This window comes from Drosophila sulfurigaster, chromosome X (genome assembly GCF_023558435.1).
Source record: "Drosophila sulfurigaster albostrigata strain 15112-1811.04 chromosome X, ASM2355843v2, whole genome shotgun sequence".
Taxonomy (NCBI): Eukaryota; Metazoa; Arthropoda; class Insecta; order Diptera; family Drosophilidae; genus Drosophila; species Drosophila sulfurigaster.
Genome location: NC_084885.1, coordinates 33013611 through 33038418, shown reverse-complemented (window position 1 = coordinate 33038418; position 24808 = coordinate 33013611). Strand labels below are relative to the sequence as shown.

At 36.5% G+C, this 24808-nt stretch overlaps 2 protein-coding genes across 2 annotated transcripts in view; both read right to left on the bottom strand.

Annotated features, from left to right (window-relative positions):
* Positions 1-24808, bottom strand: part of LOC133849367 (broad-complex core protein isoforms 1/2/3/4/5-like) — a 59510-nt gene that overhangs the window by 5707 nt on the left and 28995 nt on the right. The window contains 2 exon segments of the mRNA XM_062285405.1: positions 2-41; positions 43-181. Coding sequence (XP_062141389.1) covers positions 2-41; positions 43-181 — 179 coding nt within the window.
* LOC133849368 (broad-complex core protein-like) lies at positions 10735-15131 on the bottom strand. Its single transcript, XM_062285406.1, has one exon. It carries the CDS (start codon positions 14976-14978, stop codon positions 13836-13838), a length of 1143 nt encoding a protein of 380 aa, XP_062141390.1. The 5' UTR covers positions 14979-15131; the 3' UTR covers positions 10735-13835.

Genomic DNA, 24808 nt, shown 5'->3' with positions numbered 1-24808 from the left:
TGCCCCCGGTGCTGCCCACGCTCCCGGGTCGAGGGGGGCGACGTGTGCAGGTTGTAGACGGCAGCAGCCAAGCTTCCATTCAGCGAGTTGGTCGGCGAGGGCAACGCTGTCGGCGGTGACGGCGGCGATGAGGTAGAACTGGTTGGCGAGGTAGCTGCGGATCGTATTATTTTGAGCGGTCCTTTATAAGGAGGAGGGGGAGAAATGATTTTCATTAGTCAAAACGTTTAGATTCAGGTCTTAATTGGAGAAATAGTGTGTATTTAATATATAGAGTTCTTCTTTTTTTTTTTGAAGCGAATATTATTTTTTCTGCTTTTCTTGCGGTTGTTTGTTGAGAAAATGAAACTAAAAGTGCAAAGTTAAAAGGAGAAAATACGAGATTGATTTTTTTTTTGTTCATTTGGGATAGGAAAATGTTCAAAATATAATAATTTTCTTTTATATTTTACGAGTTTATCTCCTAAGTTCAATTGTTTGATTGGTTGCTAGCAGAAAGTAGGTAAAGCGTTATATATATATAGTTTTGCTATTTATAGAGAATTAAATAAGTGATTACGTATCAGCTCAGACTTGTTTAACATACTGAAAACCGAAAGTTGAAGTTTTGAACGAGGTTTCTTTCAAACATATGCTTAAGAAAATGTTCAACATTTTGCAAATTCTTCATGTTCTTTTCTTTTCTGCAGCATATCTTTGAATAAGTGAGTTAAGAGTTAGATAAATGAATATGCATTTTTGACTAGGAAGGAATATGTATACGTACATTACAAAGTTATACATATATATAGTATGTTGTTCAATGTTGGTCAAATAGTAGTACAAGCTGCAGCTTTCAACCAAATCATGAAAATTAAGACTATAATGAAAATGAAAAGCTAACCGAGGTGCAGTTAAGATCTCGCATGCGTTTCTTTTATGTTATGATGCAGTAGTTTTTGGTGTTGGGTAGTTGACAGTTAAAGGTACGAATTGTTCTATTCTAAGAAGGAGGAAGAAATAGAAGTCTTAATAGTTAATACTCTAAATTGTTCTTTCTTATATTAATTACCGTACCCAAAAGTGTATGGCATGCTTATATGTACAGAATGAAATGCATCGTGCACATGCGTATACGTAAGATAAGTACAACTACGAACTACGAAAGGCAAATGATGGTAGGAGGCAGCAAAAGTCCTTTTTAAGCAAAAGCAAATAGCAAGGTATCAAAAGTAAATCAATAAACGTTATTTATATATTGTATATTTCACATCTCGCATCGAGTTTAGTTAATCAAATGAAATGAAAATGTGAAAAATGAAAAATGAATATTTATATATATAATAGATTGTAACTAAATGGAACTGAAAACCATCAGCTGTTGTGGATTGAATGACAACAAAATAGACTTGGTTGTTGTACTTAATATATGCGAGAGAAAGAGAGCGAGACAGACAGAGAGAGAGAGAGAGAGAGGTAGAGTGAGAGTGAGAGTCTGGAAATATTCTGTAGATACTGCTAGCTAAGCAGCTTTGCATGGAATTGGCCATGAAACTAGATTGAATATTGATGGTGTTTATTTATGAGAGTATTATTATCAGTTATCTTAGTTCAATGACGCAAACTTACCAAAAAGGAAAAATGAAGTATACAAGCACTTAAATAGTTTGTTATATAGACTTTCATCGTTTATAAGAGTTCTGCTGTTTGTTTTAGTTGTAGTTATTTTAAATAGTTAGAGTATTCTTATCGTTTATTATTACTATTATTAAAATTTTATTCAAGTAGTATAGTAGACTTATTTGTACAGTTGACTCAAAGCAGGAGCATTTAGGCGATGGTTGTTGGTTGGTTGAGTGGAGAGGAGAGGAGAAAAACAACGAAAGTACTGAAACACGCAGTTGAAAAGATATCAACGCAGTAGAACGCAGTAGACATTGGACGGGTGTGTTAAAGGAGATGGAGAGTAAGAGCCCAAGTTTGGGTAACAACGCGCAGACGGCAACGATAAAACGTACAGAAACTAGCGAAATACGAGTACGAGTACGAGAACGAGTGTGAAAAGTGTGTGTGTATAGACTTGGATTATAGTAGTTATAGATTATACAGTATATAGTATATTATACAGTATATACTATATTCTACAAAATACAGTACATATACAGTACACATATATATTATATAGTGTATAGTATATTACAATACTATATAATATACTTAGTGTATTATACAGCTTATACCATATTTTACAGTATACAGTACATTATACAGTATACAGTATTTTTATGGTATACAGCATTTTATACAGTACATTAGACAGTATAAAGTATACACTGCTGCTGCTTTGCATTTAAACATTCTAAAAGCTATAGAGAGAGAGAGAGAGAGTATGTGTGTGTGAGATAGTGGAAATTATAGAGAGAGATTTTTATTCCGGCTGTCGCCTGGGCCTACAGAGGATAGTTAATTAACAGGCAAATTCTTAAGCTAGATTCGGGGAGCAAGTCGCACTTGCTGTTTGGTATGTTTTAGATACTGTGTACTTTGTTGTGCATATATGTAAATGTATGTATGTCTATGTACGGATGAGTGTATGTACGATGTATGTATGCATATGTATAATGTTTTACAAATGGTTAGTGAGAGAGAATCAAATATACATATGTACATACTCATCATATGCGAGTAAAACGGAAATGCTCTCTAGATCTTTAGCGTTTCTTTGACTTGTGCTTTACAAGAAACTACTGTAGTATCAATGTAGCAATGCGTGAGAGTGTTGAGTATGTAATGTTGTTGCATTTAAGCATGTAAATTGAGCTAAAAGTTGACCGAAGGGAGCATTTTGTTGTTGTTAATATGTGTGTAAAGATGTGTGTAAAGGATCGGTAATTATGAATATTACTAATATAGGAGAGAGAGTGAGAGAGAGTAAGGTTGTATAGGGATTAATATATATATAGGGACTGAGCAGATAGACTGTATACAATTCTTATAAGTACGTAGTATGTGGCAGAATCGAGGCTCAAACTACATAGTTATATGTATATATTTGACTATATACTATATTGGTATAAGCATAAAAGATCTGAAGATCGTATACCGATCGGTGATGTATAATATATATAGCTAGTAGAGGAAGGTTCTATGTAGAAAGTGCGCAAGAAGTGTGAAGAGACTTCCTTTTGTGAGATACTTTACAGATCCAATACGAGTTATTATGTTCTTTATACATGAAAGAGTAATCTATATGCTAAAGCAGGAGCGAGATGTATGTAGCGCGTGAGCAAGCAAAGTATATAATACATACGAGTCCGTATTCATGTATATTAGATGAAAGAGAGACAGAGACAGAGGCAGAGGCAGATAGAGTGTGTGTGTTTATGGACATGTTGAGAGAGAGAGAGAGTGTAAGAGAAAGAGGAAGATTGAACAGAAGCAAGAGCGTGAGCGAAACTTTTACTAGATATGTTTGCCGCTGTATCAAAGTGTTTGTTGAATTCATTTTAACTAATTATATAAACACTTTTTACATTACCGATATCGAACTAAAATGGCTCGATGAACGCATGTTCTCTACGTAAGAGTATTTAAGGTGACTAAATCAACGGATAGATAGATTATTTTCGTTTATATATATATACATATATATATAGAGTGGGGTGAGAGAGAGAGAGAGACAGAGAGATAGGGAGAGATAGACAGAGACAGATAGAAGTACTTTTCAAAAGCCAGTGACGACTTTGGCGATAGGCTGAGCCTGAAATATTTGTAAACAGAGAGAAAGATAGATATACACAGAGTATGAGAGAGAGAGAGAGTAAAAGTAAGAGAAAGAAAGCGAGTGAGTGAAAGATAGGCAGAGAGAGAGAGAGAGACAGAGACTATGAGCGTGGGAGGGAGGAGAGTTTGCATAAAAGCGAGCTCATGACAGATAGAGCTTTGTTGTTGTATATGAACTAACTACGTATCTTCTCAATTTTTTTTTTGGTTTTAATGTGTTTTTTCATACATAATTTTGTTTGCTACCAATGTAGTTGTAAGATATTGTGCTAACCTTTAGCAAGCGCGTGAACTTGTACTTTGATTGACTAACGGGGTTTCCGATTCGATTATCGGTTGTGAGGACCCGGCTAGCGGATATTGAGTACCGATTTAAAGATGTAGCTGTAGCTGTCACGATTTTGGTGGCTGTTTGGCTGTGAAGTCAAGTGAACTCAGCTCAGATCTCTCCGTTTTTGGGTAAGACTCTGGGGGGTGTTTCTTTCTCTTGCTCCAATCGGGGATAATTGTGTGTATTATGTGCTGCTTGCTTGTTGTTGTTATACGTCGTTATACGTTGTTGAGGGCAATACTTATAACACTAAACACAAGTTGACCGGCAATTGGCAATTTTTATATCGATATATATATGTTTTTTGGTTTTTGTTATTAATATTTGTATTCTTTTTATATTATTATATACTACTATAGTAGGCATATATCTCTTATCATTATTGTGATTATCTATATCTAAGAGTTTTCTTTTTTTTTATTTGAAAGTGTTTACTTGTTGTGTATAGTCAAAGTCAATCTGAGAAATTACTAGTAAGTGTTTAGAAAGGCAACTTGTGCAACGTTTGCATTTGCGCATCCGTCATTATGAGAAAAAAAAAACGAAAATGTAAATAAATAAAAAATGTAAATTGACTACCGAGTACGTTGTATGAGGTATAAAGAAGGCCACAGAGTATAAACAGTTGCATATACAGTACAGTTATTGTACAGTTATATGTACTTATATATAAGTATGTGTGTAAATGGTCCATAAGCATGATAAGGTCGTAAATGTTGTCAGCAAGTCAGCGTTGGGTCAACTTTTCGTTTCCAAATTGATTTCTTCTTGTAAATACAATACATATAAAGAAGTCTAGAGTTATACCTTACAGCTAATGTCTTTTTTTAGTATTTGTCTTTTTGGTTTTGTTTTTCTTTCTTTTGTTAAATAAGTATATGATGTATATATGTATGTAGGTAAATATGTTTGTAAGTATAGAGTTCTTTTTTTAACGTGTAAAAGTATGTATCACTACAGAATGGCATTGCTTTAAGTTTAGTTTAAGTTTCGAGTCGTCTAATTAGTTGTCTAGTTGCTAGTTGCTAGTAGAGCTGGAGAACTATCGATGGCACTATCGATAGTAGCACACACTTTTGATAGTGGTGCAACCAAATGCCTTGACTACGGCAAAGAATACAAGAATGGCAATACGTCAAAATTTGTATGTCAGACGAAATAATCGGCGACAATTGATGGCTTGACTGTCGTCGATTATCGATGGCGTCCACTATCGATAGTTCTCCACCTCGCATTATCGATGGCTTGACTATCGTCGAATATCGATGGCGTCCACTATCGAAAGTTCTCCTCCTCTAGTTTCTAGTTGAGAAAGAGAACAATCGATGACACTATCGACACTATCGATGGCTCACTATCGGTAGTTCTCCACCTTTAGTTGCTAGTTGCTTGTCGTGTTAAGGCTATGGTTGTTAGTGTTAGTGTTCGACGTCTTTCGCTGATGCAAATAATAATCGTATAAAGTTAGAATTTGTCTTTCTTGTATTAATAGTGGATACTGTTCATTTTGCATCATTTGTGGCATTGGCATGTGCATTGCCATTGGCATTGTCATTGTCATTGGCATTGGTGTTGCCGGTCGCTTATGTTGACTGTGTGTGGGCGTGGAAGAGGGAGTAGGCGTGGTCGTGGGCGTGGGTGCGGGTGCGGGAATGTTAGTTACTGGAGTGTGAGCTGTTAGGTTTGTCGTCAATGTTGGTGCAAGGTGTATGTTGTGGGGGGGCAAGTAATCTTTCTCTACTAACTCATTAACATTTAGTTTGATGTTATCATTATTGTGCATTTTATAATTGTTGTTGTTCTTAAATTGATTCGCATTGGTTTTATACTGTTGTTGTTGTTGTTGTTGATGGTATTTCATTTGATTCTTTGTCATGGCTTTCTTGTGGCCAATGGCTGTGGGATGAACCACTTGACCTAATCCAGACAATCCAGAGTGTAAATCTCAGATTGGCGAATTGAATTGACTAAGTAGCTTAATATCTCTCATCTCCATTTCGCCAGGTCGGGACTTGTGATAGGTATAAATATGCGTCATTAGCGAATTACGCGAGCAATAAACTCGCTCGCAGATGGCACAACGATATTCCTCTTGGCGTACGGCATGTTTGTCGGCAATGTGTCGCTTAAGTGAGGCTTTCGAGCAGAGAAGCTTACCGCACAGTTGGCATGAGAACAGTTTCTTGGGTGAATTTCCTGTAAATTGGTTTTGGAGTTTCATGGGTTGGTATATATTTTTGGTATATATTGGTATATTCATATTTGGTATTTGGTATTTGGTATTTGCTTGATATTTCATTTAGGTATTTGCGTTATACTCATTTAAGTATATTTTTTTGGGTATTTTCTTTACATACTATATATCAGGATTTTATCTTAGGCATACTAAAAGATATATATGGCTGGCTCAAGTGTGTGAAGATGTGTGTGTGTGTGTGTTGTACATGAGAATGTGTTTGACTGTGATTGGGACTTTACACACACGCGGACATAGCTATGCATGTGTGTGTGTGTGTGTGTGTGCGATTGCGAATGTGTGTATGAAGTGTGTGTGTGTGTGTGTGATTCGTACATAAATAACACTTCGTGATGCATTTATGTTTGGCATTTAAATCCCTTCTGAGAATCGCTTGAATCGTATAATAAAATAATAACCTGTAGCTTCAAATATATTATAGATAATGTATATATATATAAAAGTACTGTAACGAAATGGTACAGATAATACATAAGAATATTAAAAATAAGTAAGTAAGTAGAATACATATAACAGCAATCAGCACTTGTACCTCAAATTGCATTTAGTTGCATTGGATACCCTTCGGTTCTTTTTTCGATTTTTGATTTTCGATTAGTAGGCGCGCAGTGTGTGGTCGTGGGCGTGGGCATGGTCATGGGCATGGGCGTGGCATACTTAGTATCGTAATGTGAGTGTGTATTGAATGTTGTGTGTGTGTGTTTGCATGTAGTAAGAGTAATTTATCAAGTAGCGATTAAGAATAATATGTGGATTAGGATCGACACGACACGAGACGAGACGGGACAAGACGGGGGTTAGAGCAAAGGTGTTTGATGTGAAACCCTTTCCACAATTCATTCGGAGACAACATCGGCAAGAAGAAGATGGCGAATAGAGGAATGGACAAAAACAAATTGAGTAACATACGTGTTAATGTCTTTGGTTAGATATTCGATGAACGTACTTTCTTTTCTCTATAACGCTTCACCAACACTACTTTTTTGTTCACAACAATTCTCTCCAATGTGAGTGTGTGCGTGTGTGTGTGTAAGTATGTGTGTAAATGAAATATAGTATTTATGTAACGATAAAGATATAGGTTCTTGAAACAGGGAAAGGGGAGGGGGAGGAACTGGGAACAGGAGTCGGAGTAGGATTCGTTCAACTCACTTGACGCACAAACAACTTACAAATCAGCCAAAGGTAATGGCTTACACTTTACCTATTAAGAAAAATGGGGAGTGGAGTCAAAAAGGGAACTGAGACAAATTCCATAAGATATAGCTGAGATATATCTAGTATTTGGTCCACAAGATATTGTAGTATTTAGTCTAGACTGGCGATAACAACTCATTGTCAATCCGCATCCAAAGATTTATGAATAATGAATGTGGATTGTGGATTGTCAGAGAGAGATAGAGAGAGAGAGAGACTTAAAAAATATCCTCAAGTAGAAAGAGATCCTCTGAACCACTTTTTTTTTGGGGAGCAATACAAAGAAATGAAGTCAATTGATATCGCGCATAATAACATCATTTATATACATTCATTTTATTTAAATAATAACACAATGTTTGTTGTTGTTTTATTTATGAAAATATTTCATTTTCCTTTGTATTATTGATGAATGCTTCGTGTGTTCGTTCGTTTCTGTTTCTGTGTTTGTGTTTCTTCCTCCACATTATAAACATTTTTGCTTTTCTCGACTTATCTGAATTAATGAAATACAGGATTTAGCTTGTTTGTTTTTGTTGCTTAAGTTTGTCTATTTGACATTTACATGAAATGTTATATTCCTTATTGGAAATAAAAATTCCGTTCTCATTTACTAAATGACGTTATCATAAAAGTGTGATTTTATTATTTTGTTTTCTCTTAATATATACAAGTAGAAGTGTAAAAACTCTTTTTTTTTAGTTATTTTCGTTTTCATTTTTGCTTTATTTTTATATTTAGACAAATTATAAAAGACCAAAAAAACAAATATAAAATTTGTTGTTGTTCTTTTGGTTGTTGTTCTAGTTTGAGATAAAAGTAAAAACTCATTTCTAGTGTTTCTCAAGCTTCATACGGAAACTTTATAGCTTATACTGTTTACTTTATGTATTAAATATAACTTTGTGATACATACATATATATTGAAGTAATGATTAATCTTTGATTTAGCAACTGAGCGAGCGATGGAGTGAGAATATCTAAATGAACTTTGTTCTTTTCGTAGCTTTTTCTTTGAGTTTTGTATCGGGGGGAAGCTTTTGTTATAATCGTAATACTAGGCCAAATTTGATATCAAACAAAATGTACGAAAAAAACAGATTTTTGTGATTTTGAAGTTTGGTTTTTGCGTTTAATCGATGCTGATGTTGCTCACTCTCGTTGTTATTTGCTGAGTTTTGAGTTTTCAAATGAGTATGTATGCATGTATGTGTGTGTGTCTGTTAATGTGTGTGTGTGTTTGGGTAAGTGTGTATACTTAAGCATATACACAAATAATTAGTTAGATATCTTTCGGTTTGGCTTATTACTGTTAACTTACATTCATGTAAGTTGTTATGCTACTGTTACTGTTACTGTTACTGTTATGTTTACTGTTACTGTTACTGTTACTGTTACTGTTACTGTTACTGTTACTGTTACTGTTACTGTTGCTATTACTGTTACTGTTACTGTAGTTGAGAGTTGTGTATCATATTGTAATTATAGTATTGTAAGCAATATGGTAGAGTGCGGCTTGGAGCTAATGTTTCATTGAATAATATATGTACTTATATTGTTTTATTTAAATAGGACATTGGAAAATGGTTTTAATTAGAAGTAGTTACCTTTTCGTTACATAGGTCAAAAAACAAAAACATAAATACTCATAGTACATTTCAAATAGCGAACATTTCTATTGTTTGTTGCTTTACCTATTACGTTTACGTTTACTGTTACTATTACGGTTCATGTTATTGTTACTGTTACTATTTCTGTTTCTGTTACGGTAACTGTTACTGTTACTGGTATTTATTAATTGTTGAGTAATTAATATGATTATTTATTTATCTGCTTTGGGTGCGCTATGGTTTTTCTTTTGCTATACTCTTACTCAAGTTGAATAATGCATTCGATTTATGGAAGTAACCTGCTGTAAATCTGCTGTTGTTTGTTTGCTGTTCTATGTTAATTCAACATAATCGTAAAAGAATTATTCAAGTTGGCTCTTCATATTTTCATTCATTCATTCATCTGTTTTATAAATATATTAAAACAACATTTAAAGTGGAGAGCGTCGTGTAAATATGTGTATGTACATATCTATCTGAGGACGAATGTACACACATACAAATCTATATATACATATATCGAGTTGTATATATATATATTTTGCATTTTTCCTTATATTGTTTGTAATAAAATTGCTAGTTATTTGCGATTTATTCCATTTTTGTATAAGTTTTCATATGTGTGTATTAACTGTAGAGTGATGTACTTATATTTAGATGTATGTGTGTAGATATTTACAATATATTTGTTTGCATATGTGTGCGTGTGTGTGTGTGTTATTTGGGTGTGCGTGCGTATTGCATTTGCTAAGAAAAAAAACATATTAAAACGACAAAAAAAAAACAATGAAATACACTATACATACGTATGTATATATGTACATGTATGTGTGTGTAAGTGTATGTTATTACTTTATATGCATTAATGCAAATTGGTATGTTCGACCCAATGATTAAATATTCAAATGCATCGATAAATGCTTTAAATATGAAATATTCAATTAAATTAGCTTGATGCCATCGTCATCGTCATCATAATCATCATCATCGTCAGAGTCGTCGCCTATTTCTTCCCTCCCCTATCTAACTATGCGTTTTCCACATTGCTCTGCAATCGGATATCCACTTAATTAAGACGATAATGAGTCTGTATGTGTGTGTGTTGCTTTCTCCGCGCTATGAAAGTGTATTGTATGTATTGTACAAGTATGTGCATACATATTGGCCTTAATAACACATCTCTGTTAATTGGTAATTTGGTATAGAAAATAAAAAAAAAATATATATAAACCTAATAAATAGTAAGTATAAACATCGGATGCGTATACATAAATTAAATAGCTTTTCAGACTTTTCGTTGTGCCAAAAAAATATTTGAATTCCACTTTTCACTACCGCGAATGTACATTCATTCATTTATATGTTGTGATGTACGTTTGATGTACATACACGCAAACATAAGGCTGTTTTTAACGTGGCTCTAAAAATACATTTAATGTAAGTTTTCGGGCTACAGAAGCGCACTCATTCATCGTTTATCCATCGAGATGTTTCATACGTTCTGTTCATCGCCTATTTAGAAATTGCACACTTAACAATAATGCCGTTCAATTGACCATTTTTGTTGATTTCTTCAGTTTTTGTTTGTTTTTTTTTTGTTGTATTTCTTTTAAGATACTTTTCAAAAGTTCAGTCTTGAAAATCAATGTAATTCAAAATGAAATCTTAAATACTGCGCTTAGTTCAAATTTTGATTATTCGTTACAAAAATTCCAATCCTCAGTTTCTAAACATATATATCGTATATACGCCAATTGGTAAATATATTAGGAATTGGATTAACTAATAATATAACCCAGGGCAAACAATTGAATTGCTCTCTTTCTCCTCTCTAATATTTCCCTCGGTCCAATGAAATGAATTTGTTAAACACAATTCGCTTTTTGTTTGTTCTGGTAAAGGTAGTAAAAATGCCTTCATGTTCTGTTTGCCTGTCAGACAGATAATAAAAAGTATTGTTTTTTCGAGATTTAAAATTTTCCGTGCCTAAATACTATCAGTCCTTGTCCTTGCTATTTTGTGTTTTTTGGTTTTTCTTTTTGTTTTTTGTTTTAACAAAATCGAATCGTTTGGTTCAAAAATGTGTAAAATATGAAAATAATTGAAGCTAATGCGCATCACCGTCGGTAATTATTGTTATTATTATCATTATTCGAATTAATATTATTAGTTTGAAAATTTGCGAATGGCGAATTACAAATTACGACCATCATTAGGATGTACTCTACATATGTATGTATATGTATATCTGATAGTATGGATGAATTATCCTTCACGAAAATATCCTTAACTATGTACACAGTTTTAACAAATTATTATTTTCTTTTCTTTTACAGATTTCTGTGTGCACTTCACTTAAGAGTATGCTTAATACACATATTGATTTTTGTATTGGGGTAAGTAGTATTTGTGCACTAAATTCAGTTGATCGAAATTGAAATTGATTTATACTTATTACGCCTTACGATTACATCATAGTTGTGTACGCCAAGCTATGCTACATACGAATATATGTATTTCTATTTTACATGTACATCCACACGTACATCATTGTATGCATAGCATTGGGGATAGCTTAGCTTAACATTGTTTGGTTTTTATTGTACATTTACATATACATACACATATATCTCATATCTATATTTTGTTTACGATTACATCTATTCTTCATCTTCATCTTCTTCTTCAAAAAAAAAGGACTCACACATACGCGTATTCTTAACTTTATGTTTTACACTGCTCTATGAGTGGTATTTTTCTTTTTTCATATATACTTTTTGGTTTTTTGTTTGTATAATTATATAGACCCTGCTACTCATTTCAATGAACGCTTCCTCTCGCACATTGCATTGTTATTAGTTTTCTCTCCTCTCTTTTTATCATTAATCTTTTTAAAAATACCCTAAAAAAAAAAACTATGCGAGCAATCGTATTTTGGGTTGTTGTACATTGAATGCAAGTTGATGTTGCTTTATGTTTTCTGTCTGAATGCGGTCAACTAGCAGTTGGAGATGGAGAACAATCGATGCTCCTATCGATATCCTATCGATGGCTTAAAATTGACTATCGATGGCGTCCACTATCGATAGTTCTCCACCTCAACATTAGAACTCTTTGTGATTTCAGTTTAACAAGTTTGTAGTCAGATCAGAAAAAAAAAAGTGTATGTTGGGCGATATTATCGGCGACTATCGATGGCTAAATCGATAGGTTTCCACCTCAACTAGTAGTATTGTCAAATATGTGTATGTGGAAAGATCAATCTGTTATTATTTCCTATCTCCAGCAAGTAATGCTTCTTGCTCTGTGGTTATATTATGCGACTGCGAATATGGTTGAAATTGGCGATGAAATTGTAATCGGATCTTTGCAGTTCGATAACTCTCTCGCATATCTGTCGCTTGTCTGTCTATTTGGTATTTGGGTTCAGTTTTAATGTGTTTTTTAATCGGGCTAATACTCAGTGTGTTATGGGTGGGAGAGTATGAATGTGTGTGTTTCTGTGTGTTTTTGTTAATTTCTTTTCGTTTTTATTTTTGGGTAACAGTCTTTTATGCTTCGCTCGGTTGGGTCAAATTTTCACAGGTCTTTCCTTGATTCAGTTTCTCCCTTATAATTTGCTTATTTAACACGCTACCGCAGTTGGCTTTGCCGATTTTTGTAAAAAAAAAACAAAAAAAAAACAAATTACCGCGTGTCCTACTCTCTATATACTCGTATATGTGTTCTACGTGTTTCATTCTCATAAAAGATTCCCTTTTTTTTAGTTTTCTTTTCTTTTTTGTTTTTGTTTTTGTTTTATAATCAAGTTTGTAAAAAAAAATCACAGTTTTTCTTCTCATTTGCCTAAACAGTTTCTCTCCGTCTCTTCGTCTTCGTCTTCGTGTTCGTCTCTCCGTCTCTCCGTTTTTCAGTTTTTGTTTTCTCAGTTTTTGCCGAAATAGCTATTGCAGTTTTCACTAGGTTGAGATCCAAAGTGCATACGAGTATATGTATGAATATATGTATGTATGTGTGTGTGTTTATATATATATCCGATCGATGCGATGTTCAACTTTTCCTTCGCTTCGGTTCCAAATTGTCCAAAACGTGTTTCTTCTCCTCCTTCCTCCTCCTTCGCGAGTGTGCGTGCGTGTGTGTGTGTGATTGGGCGTGTGTGTGTGTGTGTAGCGACTTAACTTAAGATCCAAGAGATCATCTCATTTGTGTAGCATACTTTTTAGCGCTTATTGGTCTAGATCGTCACATTTGTTGTGTAGCATACTTTTCAGCGCTGCGCACACTTTTGAGCTTATTGGTCTAGTAAATTCATACGTTCGTAGGGATGATGATGCGGATGGGAATGTGGATGCGGGTGCTGATGCTGATGCTGATGCGCCGTCAGATGCGACAAGTGCTGTTGATGTTGCTGCTGCTGCTGCTGCTGTTGCAAGTGCAAGGCTCGCAGCTCGGCGACGCCATCGGCAGCTCCGTAAACGCTACTCCCCTGATCCATTTGCGTGAGATCGACCGTTGGAGTTCCGCTCCCTCCTCCCACTCCCACTCCCACTCCGACTCCTGCACCTCCGTAATCGCCAGCTACAGCAGAGGTGCCGCCCGCTGCCGTTGCAGCCGCTGCCGCTGCCGCCGAGTTGTTGAGCGCAACGTGGAACAGCTGCTGCAATAGCTGATGCTGATCTTATAAGAAGTCTATGCAGGGCTTCACTATGTTCGGCGACGACTGCTGCTGATGCTGCTGATGCGCCGCCGCCAGCTGAAGCGTTGAGCTCGCATTCCCCCCAGCCACCGCCGCGGCTCCGACAATCGGCGACAGCAGCAACTCCGCAGCTGCAGCCGCAGCAGCAGCGGCCGCTGCCACCGCCGAGTTGCCGCCCCCGCCGCCACCCGAGACGCTGTTGTTGACGGCCGCCGCAGCGGTCAGAGAGCTGAGGGACTGATGCAGCCGACTCCCCGGACTTCCCGCCTGTCCGACACCGACTCCGACGCCGGCGCCGTGATGGAAATACGAGTGGTGATTCTTTTGCCGGCGATGGTAGATGCTCTTGTGGTTGTTCAGCGAGTTGAGGGTGCGAAAGACCTTGTGGCAGAGATTGCACACCGCATTGTTCAGCGGCTGCAGATGCTGCTGCTCCTTGTGGCGCTTCAGGGTGAGCTTGGTGCTCAGCAGCTTGCCGCACACGTCGCAGCGATGACACGCGTTCAGCGGCAGCGGCAGAAGTAACCGATTCGCCTGAGCCACATCGCTGGCCCGAGCGGAGGACAGCAGATTATTCGCTGCATTCGCGGCAGCCGCTGCCCCCGCACCTCGTCCCCCGCTGCTGCCAGCGGCCGACAACGAGGGCGAGAGCGAGGCGCGTCTATGGTGCTGATGATGCTGCTGCAACAGGTGATGACGTTCCAGGGGCGAGGAGGCGCGGGCCAACGCATGCGCATGATGGACGGCGGCCACCGAGGAGAGTTCGTGATGTCCGTGCAGCGGATGCTGATGAGGATGCTGCTGCTGCTGTTGCTGTTGCTGCTGCTGCTGCTGGTGGTGGAGCATCGACAGCGGATGCTGGCCAAAGTGCGGCGGAGGAGCCGGATGTCCGTGATGCGGTGGCGGCGGCGGTGGTGAACCTCCTCCTCCTCCTCCTCCCTGCGTTACCTCTGACGCCTCCAAGTCGCGTTCCCTTTCGCGTTTCCTTTCGCGCTCCCTTTCGCGTTCGCGTTCCCGTTCCCTTTCCCGTTCCCCTTTCGCGCTCGTGTTCGCGCTCACGCTTGAGGTATGTGGGCGAGGGGGGAGGGCGTGCAGCTGTTGCTGTGCAGTGGCTTTGCGTCGCATTGCGAGGATCGCGAGAGGCTTCGTTCGCTGCTGCTGTGTGGATCATTGTTGTTGTTGTTGTTGTTGCTGCTGCTGCTTCGCTCTCGCTCACGTTCGCGCTCTCTATCGCGTTCGCGTTCTCTTTCGCGTTCTCTTTCGCGCTCTTGTTGTGGATTATGTGTTGTGGAATGATGTAGTTGTTGTTGTTGGAGTTGGAGGTGGTGTTGTGATGTTTGCTGTTGTTGTTGTTCTACTTGTTGTAGGTTGTTGTTGTTGTTGTTGTTGTTGCTACTACTATTACTAGGGTTGTCACTACCACCGGGCACTATGACGCCGCTGAGTAGGCTGGTGCTGCCACCTATATGTCATATAGGAAGAGAAGAAAAAAAGAGACAATAGTGACTTTTCTGTATATTTGACTTTGTTTTGTTGTTTGTTGTTGTTGTTGTTGTTTAGTTGTTTTGTATTGTATTTTGTATTTGTCGGTCTGTTGTATAGAGAGATCAAACTGATCATGACGAGCATCACAGTTATTCTATCTCGCTCTCTCTCTATCTCTTTGTCTCTGTCTGTCTGTCTGTCTGTCCGTTCGTTTCTTCGTCTTCCGTTAGTTTGTGTGTTTTTGTCTTGTGGTCTGGTTTCGTGTGTTGTTTTTGTGTTCGTTTCATTTCGTATTTTGTATTGTTTACTTTACATTATTACACTAACAAATCCAGGCTCAAAACAATTTTTTTGCTTTTTTCTTTTTCTTTTTGAAATTGTTTCTGTTTCTGTTTCATTTGCATTTCTTTTTTTGTTTTTGGAATAAGATAAGATTTTGCTTCGGTTGATTTTTGAATTTGAATTTTGGAATTTAACAATTTGGCAATTTTGCAATTGCTCTCGACACTTGTTCTTCTCTCTCTTTTCTTTTTTTCGTGTTTTCTTTCTGTGTCGCATTTTGAAAAAACATATGTAAATAATATATTAATAAAACATTGTTTTTTTTTTTTTGTTTTGGTTTTTGTGGCTAATTGTGGAATTTTTTTAAAGACGCATAAGTTTCGTACAAATTTTTGGATTGATTTTGGACAAAAAATATGTGCAGTTTGTGAATAGCTTTTTAGCCTTTTCCCTTTTTGTATATTTCTCGATGTTGTTGATTTTTTTTTTTTTGTTTTTGGTTTCTTGGCTTTCACGTGGCTGACGACGCAGTTGCTCTTAAGCACTTGTGGATGCCTAAAAATTCATTGTGTGGCATGCCACAAGGCGGCAACAGAATCAGAATCGAAATCGAAATTGGAATTGAAATCGCAATCGCAATCGAATTAGGAATCGAAATTTGAGAAACTCACCGAACATTTTTTGTGAAATGTGAATAGGATCGAAAAGATATATTAGATCTTTTGTTGGAATATGTGATAGATCGATGCATACAAATATATCTATATATATCCATGCAGATATACACATATATATATCGTATATAGTTTCGATTGAACCAATCTTTGGTAATTTCTTGGAATTTGTGTGTTGAATTTTCTTGAATAGCTTTAATACCAATTGTTCTTTGTTGTTTTCTTGTTTTTCTTTTTGTTGTTGTTGTTGTTTTTAGCAAAATTTTGAAACATGTTTGGCCTGATTGATTTGTTTTGTATATTAAATGTTTTTAGTATGATTATTATTTTAATTTTTCTTTGTTTGTTCATTTTCGGATTTTTAATTTTTGATTTTGTTTTGTACTTGTTATTTTTTTTTTTCTTTTAATTACTTGGTTTGCAAGTACTACTATATATAGTATATATATAGTTTTCTTTTTTTTCTATATTGTCACTAGTGTCTCTTTTTTTCAAACTCAAACGCAGCACCATTTTGCCTCTGTGTGTGATGCGGTTGGTTCAAATGTTTTCATTGGTTGATTAATTTGGTTGTCATGGTTAAAAAAAGAACCAAAATGTACCATTTTTGTTTTTGTTTTTTTTTTGTGTTTTAGAAAAACGTGCATTTCAAGGCGGGTCAAATTTGTAGTTGTAGGGGCGTGGCAGGGGGTGGAGGGGAGGAATACACAATTAGATAGATGTTCACATCGCCGTCATACAAACATATTATGACGGGTTAGGGGAAGGGGATAATATTAAAAGAGGAGGATTCTGTGACTGTATATATATATGTGCAATATACATCTGTATGGGTGTGTGTGTGTGTGTGTGTGAGTGCATGAATGTATGTATGAGTGTGCGTGTATGGAATGGATTGATACTTAACGCTTTGCTGCCCCAATTATTGTTGTTGGTTTGTTTGGGGTTAAGGTTGGGGTGAATTTCGGGGAATACGGGGAGGATATTTTTGCATAGTATAAGTATAAGTATTAGTAATTGTTGCTCAATTGTTGTTGTTGTTGTTGTTGTTGTTGTGGTAAATAGGGAGAGAGAGATACTTAAGTAACAAATAAGTTTGCATCGCACATTCGACTCTCGGTCGCCCCGATTGTGACGATTGTTAATCATGTTAGATTATGTAATACGCGATAACGATTGCTGTTATGTGGTTGAATAATACTTGTTGTTGTTGTTGCTGTTGTAGCCAGCTTATTAAAAGAGGAGCTCAGCTCAGTTCAGCTCGGCATAAAGAAAAACTTGTAATTTCTGCACACAAAACAAATATATCGATATTCATCGATATATCGAAATATATCGATGCATCGATATTTATATAAAATGAAAGCAAAACAAATATATCGATATGTCCATATATATCGATATATCGATATATATATATATAGAACGAAAACGACGACAAAACAAAAAACGTATATTTCATCATAGTATAAATCAAGATTTGCTTTTTGTTTTTGTTACAGACTTGTTGTTTGTCGATGTATATTAAATTTAATATATATGTTTGTGTGGCACATTAAAGATATTCTTGTATACGTGTGTGTGTGTGTGTGTGTGTGTGTGTATTGTGGTTTTTGTATGTTGAAGACACGAGCGAAAGCGAGAGAGATATACACATAGTGAATGAGAGAGAGGGGAGAGAGTGGAGAAAGTGGAATTTCATATGATCTGTGATATTGATGAACGATGATGGAATGGATGGCTCAATTTCGTCGATCAACCTAAATTATCTCATTAGTATGTTTGTGTGTGCGTGTGTCGCAGTGTGTGTGTGTGTGTCAGAGTTATCGAATACCTCGATCACAGAAGAGTTTAGAGCTTACTTGCAGTAGTGATCGGTGATCGGTGATCGTTGACAGTAAGTTGGGTAAATGAAATATTCGCGTTTGATGTGTAGGTTTTTATTATTAATAATTAGTTAATTAAATCAGTAAGTATGTATAATCGAAATGTACTTCAATAATTACTGTTACTGTTGCAATTGCTATGTTACATTCAAGTCCTTCATTTGCATTTATATATACCAAAAAATGTATCGCTTCGCATCGTATAATTTCAATGGATGTAACATCGTATATATATAGTATGTAGTATATAGTATATAGTACTTGGTGCAGTGTTTATGCATAGTATGATCTGCTTTAGGCGTTGCTCTTATCCATATATATGTATATTGTATATAATATTGTATTGTATTGTATATAGAACTATAAACTAACGAACACAGGTGCACTCATAAAGTATCCGGTTAACATATGCCATATGTATGCATTGTATGTATCTACAAATTAAATCTTTTCACTTAAAAATAGTCTCTCAAAAAAAAAACACATTTTAAATCTAGATGTTAACAAATTTGTCATCAATCGATGATGTTTTGTAATCTTAAATTACTCGTAAAATATTCTCTTTATATGTACGTGTGTGTGTGTGTGTGTGTGTGTGTATGTGAGTGTGGTTTCTTACCTAATCTAAATTAATGTCGCAATTGGTCGGTCATTCGGTCGGTCGCTCTCCCCTCATATTCTTATTATGTTTTAATCATAAATTTTAATTGGATAATCAAATGTGTGTTGTTGTTGTTGTTGTTGCTTATCAATCTAACTAACTAACTAGCTATGTATGTATGTATGTACATGTGTGTACCAATAGAAAAAAAACGTTTCATCATCATCATCATCATGATAGCTTGGTCTCTCTCTTAATTCGGTAAAAAACTTGCACAAGTTTGCTAATTTGCGCCTAGGCTTATGTTATATTGTTTTAAATTGTATTTTATTAAAGCCATTTGAAGAATTCACTACCGGCACCTTTGCAATTTTATCTCTCTACTATATATTCAGATCAAAAGAACCATACAAAAAAAAACTATATATATGTATATTATGTATGTATATATGTATGTAATATTGTATATTAAGAAAACTGAGTTGTAAGTTGTACATTTTTCACATCATTCGATCGATCGTCGATCGGATGGGTCCCGCTCATCAGGTGTTCGGCTTCTCCCGAAGCGGCGGTGACGAGGGCCAAAAAGTCTTAGTAATGCTAACTAACTATATATGTATATATATATCTAAATCAGGTGTGTCCAAGCTATGCTTATGATAAAGCAAACTGCAATAATACATATGTAAAAGTATTGAATGAATGCGAATGAAGAGAATGAAGAGAGCACGCAAAATTGTTCTTGTAATTGCCATCTCATATGCTTGTCCAATGCAAGTGTTGTTGCTTGGCTTGCCAAGAGAGGCAGCGAATGAAGAGATTGTGGAGAGCGTGCAAAATTGTTTTTGTAATTGCCCTTCTATAAACTTAAGGTGAATCCTGTGCAAGTGTTGTTGCTTGGCTTGCCAGGCAGCAAGGCATCGTATGAAGAGAATGAAGAGAGCACGCAAAATTGTTCTTGTAATTGTCATCTCATATGCTTACGATGAATCCAATGCAAGTGTTGTTGTTTAGCTTGCCGAGAGAGGCAGCGAATGAAAAGAATGAGGAGAGCACGCAAAATTGTTATTGTTTTCGACTCTGCTCTTCGTATATCAATGAGGCAAGGCCAGCAACAACAATGGAGGTGCTTGAGCAATGGGCTTGGACATGCCTGATCTAAATATGTAGTATGAAAACTGAAAAGAGATTTTATCGCCTAATTGTTTTTGTGGTTCCATTTTGTTGTCGCTTAGAACTAGAAAAGGCAACTAAGTGATTTTAGTCTAGATTATAAGATATATGTATGTATGTATGTACGTATGTACGTATGTACTGCTGCTTGCAATCTGTCTCTGTGTGTACATCAACGGTGACATCGACATACACATGTGTGATGTACGGTCTCGTCTCGTCTCGGTATGCAGAAAGAAGCACCATTTCTTGTCCTCATTCTCTCCCATTTGTTTGTTGTTGTTGTATTTAACGCCTAGCCTAGACTACATATAAAATAGTGTGTGAGTGTGTGTGTGTGTGTGTGTGTGAGTGAGTGATTGAGTGTAAGATTAACTGTCGAGGAAGAAAAGTGTAGAAATCTAATATGACAAACTTAACAAAGGTTTCTTCTACATAATATTTACTATGCTTTGCTTTTTCTCTTGATTTTTCTTAATTGTTCGACCATCACCATAACCTCAAAAGTTGGCATTCGCCGGGGGCAGGTGATAGTCAAAGTACATGAAACCCTATGAGGAGGAGTGATGATTCAGCTGCTGCTGTTGCTGCTGCTGCTGAGGATGGTAATAACTGTTAGGGGCCTGCGGGGCATTCGGCTCCTGCTTCGGCTGCTTGAGATTGCGGTGATATATGCTCTTGTGATTGCGCAGACTGTTCAGCGAGCTGTAGACACGCTTGCAGATGTTGCACACCGGCTCCTTGGTGGGTCGCATGTGCACGTTCTGAATGTGCCGCTTGAGTCGGGTCAGCGAGCTGAGGTTCTTGTTGCACGGATTGCACCGGAAATCGTCGCCGCCACTCGACGCATTCAGACTGCCCCCCGAAGTGTTCAGCGTCGAGTTGTTCAGCGAACTGTTCGCACTGCCGCTGGTCGAAGCCGAGGCCGAGGCATTCGCCGTGGCCGCCATGTTGGCCATAACGGCGGCAAACATCTGCTGCTGAGCTGTTGCCGTTGCATTCGCTGTGGGTGGACTGCATCCCAGCATTCCGTTCGATGACTGATTCCCGTTGCTGTTCAGCTGATGTTGTTGTTGTTGTTGTTGTTGGGGATGTATAGAGACGCCGCCTCCGGGGTGTGTGGGTGTCATTCCATTGCCACTTCCATTGCCATTCCCGTTCCCGTTCCCGTTTCCATTGCCGTTTCCATTGCCAGTCCCGTTTCCATTGCTGGCACTGTTGTTGTTGCCTGTGCCCACTGAGACATTGTTGTTGCAGTTGGCTGCGAATGTCGAGAGATTAAGCCCACAGATGCCAGAGGCGTTTGTTATGGCTGTTTCATTTGATGTTGAGGTTAAGGTTGATTTCGAGGTTGTTGTTGTTGTTGTTATTGTTGTTGGTGATGTTGATGTTGTTGTTGTTGTGGTTGTTGAGTTATTGGTTTTGTTTGTTTGTTCAGAGTATGACAGGTAGTTGTTGTAGTAGTAGTTGTTGTTGTTGTTGTTTATAAACATGTTGCATTTTTTGTTGTAGTTGTTGTTGTTGTTGATGTTGTTTGTTGTTGTTGTTGTTGTAGAAGTTGTAGCATTTGTCGTCAGTTGACCTGACGACAAAGTAGGGAAGAAAGTCAGAAAACGTCGCATTAGCCCAAGGACAACGAGTTTAAGATTTTTTTTTTTTTGAGGGTTTTTTTTTGATTTTGAATTTCGAATTTTGTTGATCTTTTATCAGTATTTTGTTTTTAGTGATGGGGTTTTCGGGAAATTATTATTACTTAATAGTTCGCAAGCATTTTTTGCATCAAATATTATTAGAATATATTATTTGTTTTTCTCTTCTGTAATTTGATTTTCATTTGTTGCTTTTTCGGATTTCAAATTTGCAATTTAACTTTGGATTTATTTCATAGATTGTAATTTACAATTCAACATGTTTGTTTTGGCCTACAATATCGTGATTTGAGTTTAGTTATTGTTGTTATTGTTGGATGATCGATTTGGTAAACACGCTAGAAAGGAACTGAGGATCAGACACGCTGATAAATACAAGTATATATAGTATATATATATATAGATATATATTTAAGTGAGAAGTGGACATATAAATTTCTTCGCTTCGTTTTGATTGTTCATGGCGTCGACACACGATCTTGATGAATCTGCTGATCTGCTTTGATTTGCTCGCCAACTACAATTTGACGCATTTACTTTAGACACATACAAAAAGCAAGGTAAAGTAAATGCGAGTTTCGAGTTCGAGTTCGAATTTCGAGCTCGAATTGCAGTCGAAGAAGTCTCGCAGTCGCAGTCACAGTCACGGTCACATTTTGTAGTACATATACATATATACCAGAAATATACTAGAATGCTTGTATATATGTTAACATACTTTGAGGGTGCCCTAAAAAGTATCGATACTCATACGGAAAACTACTCGTCATATGTTTATTGGTTATTGATTTTCTTTTGCTGTGCTTTTATTTTTGCTTGTTTTAATTTGGATTCGCTTTTGACCGCTTGTTTGTTACTGTTTTTGAGGGGGATTAATATTGTATTGTATTTGTATTATTATTATTCTTTTTTTTTGTTTTGTATTTTTTTTTTTTTTTTGGTGTTGTAGTTGTATTTGTGGTTGTAGTTGTGGTGGTGGTTGTTGTTGTTGTTGTTGTTGGTTTTTAGTTGTTGCAGTCGTTGCCGCGGGGAACGGAGGACAGTGTGTGTGTGCGTGTGCGTGTGTGTGTGTGTTGGCAATATACAGAGAGAGAGAGGGAGAAGGAATAGGGAATCAAATAGGGTAAAACTTTGTGTGTGTTTCTTTTCATTTTGTTTTGTTCAGTGTATTTCTCTGTGTGTTTGTTTGTTTGTGTGCGTGTGTGTGTGTGCGTGTCTGTGTGTTAAACACCATCACCATAATATATTCATTCTTGTTGTTGTTGTTGTTGCTGTTGTTGTTGTTTCATATCTTTGGAGTTGTTTTTGCTTTATCATTTTACTTTTATTGTTCTTGTTGTTGTTGTGGTTGTTGTTGTTGTTGTTATGTCTCGCGCATATGTATGTGTATGTGTGTGTGTGTGTGTGGTATATATGTGTGGGTGTGGGATATATCGAGTGTCACTTAAATAAAGGACTAAAAATTAACCATTTCCAAATTTCCTTTTATCATAATCATTATTATCATCATCATCATCATCATCATCATGTTGTTCATCATCATCATTATCAATGTTTCAGCACATTCATCACAACTTCCGATGCTCAACCTTCCGTTTAACAATTTTTAGTTTCGTTTAAATACTTTGTGCAAAGAGTTTTTTACATTTCAAATTAATTTTTTTGCTTGCGAGGTTTTTGGGACTTTTTTTTTTGTTCTTTTCTGTTGTTTGTGCAGGAGGGAAATTTCGTTTTTTTTTTTTGGTACTTTTTGTTGTTATATTTAGGTGTATCCTAATAGCATAAGATTAGTTTCGACTTAGGCATAATACAAATAAATTTGTCGCTTATTACAGCAACTGCATAGCAATTTCTATATTCCAAAATCGAAATAATTTCAGGATTTAGGTTTCTCATTTTTCAAGAATTGCTGTGCAAGTTGCTTTGATATATATCATAAATAGGTACAGTCGCATTTGCCAATAACAATAATCGTAATAATAATAATAATAATAATCATAATAATGTTTGTGCTTAAAACTTAACTAGAATGTGTGTGTGTTTGAGTGTGTGTGTGTGTCCACAATATTCCACCAATTGATGAACTTAAAATTAGTCAATTTTCCTTGTTGTTTTCTTTTTTAAACTAAATTCTAAGCTGTTTGTGTGTGTGTGTGTATTTGTATTTGTATTTGTATAGGTTTGTTATGTAACGGTATTTCGCATGTGTTTAAGATAGCAACAATTATACATATAGGGAGAGCGTAATTTAAAGCGATTTCTCATACGTGTGAAGCTTGGTTTGTGTTTTTTTGTTTTTTGGTTTTTGTTTTGTATTTTTGTATATATAATATCTATCTATGATATCGTGTCTTCTCCGATGTGTTGGGCAAAGCACAATTCACATTGCTTCCTCGAATTGATGTTTTGTTTTTGTTGTGTGTGTGTTTTCTTATCGATAATATTGCATATTGGATAATTCGTATGGCAGTCGAAGCGTGGCTTCGAGTGGACAGTGGAGAGCGTTGTTCTATGCGAGAACACAGTGGGGTTAGTACGTATAATTTGCAAGTATAAATACATTTGTTGTTGTTGTAGTAAAGCGTTAGTTATTTCATTATCATCAATTTGAAGTTAGTTTTTGGTTTTTAGAGATTGTAATTGCGTGTGTGTGTGTGTATGTGTATGTAGGTGTGTGTGTATGCGTGATGTATGTATATGTATGTAGGTAGCTGGGTATGTATGGCATGTATGTATGTATGTGTGGATGTATGTATGTGGATTAGTAGCTCTGATCTCGAATTTCTTTCAATTTCAATTTCAATTTTTAGCTTTCTCTTTCTTTTTGACTTTGTTTCTGTTTCTGTTTTGCCTGCACTTTGAGAAGGAAGTGAAGAAAGTGAAACCCTTTTTTTTTTGCTTTTGCAATTCTCTTTTGAGTCTATTCAACTTTCGTGTGTCCACCTGCACGTGCATGTGTGTGTGTGTGTGTGTCTGTTCGCAGTGTGTGTGTGTGTGTGTGTGTGTGTTAAGGAGCGAGTGAAAATCGCCGAATTGGTTGTTCTTTTTGTTGTGCGCTTTGTTTCGTATTCGTAAGTATTCGATTGTGTACGCACACACATACATACACCTATGTACGTACGTACGTATCTAAGTATGTATGTATGTAAATGCCAATGTTGTGCTTTATTCCTATTTCCAATATTCGCTGTTCCCTTTGACTTTG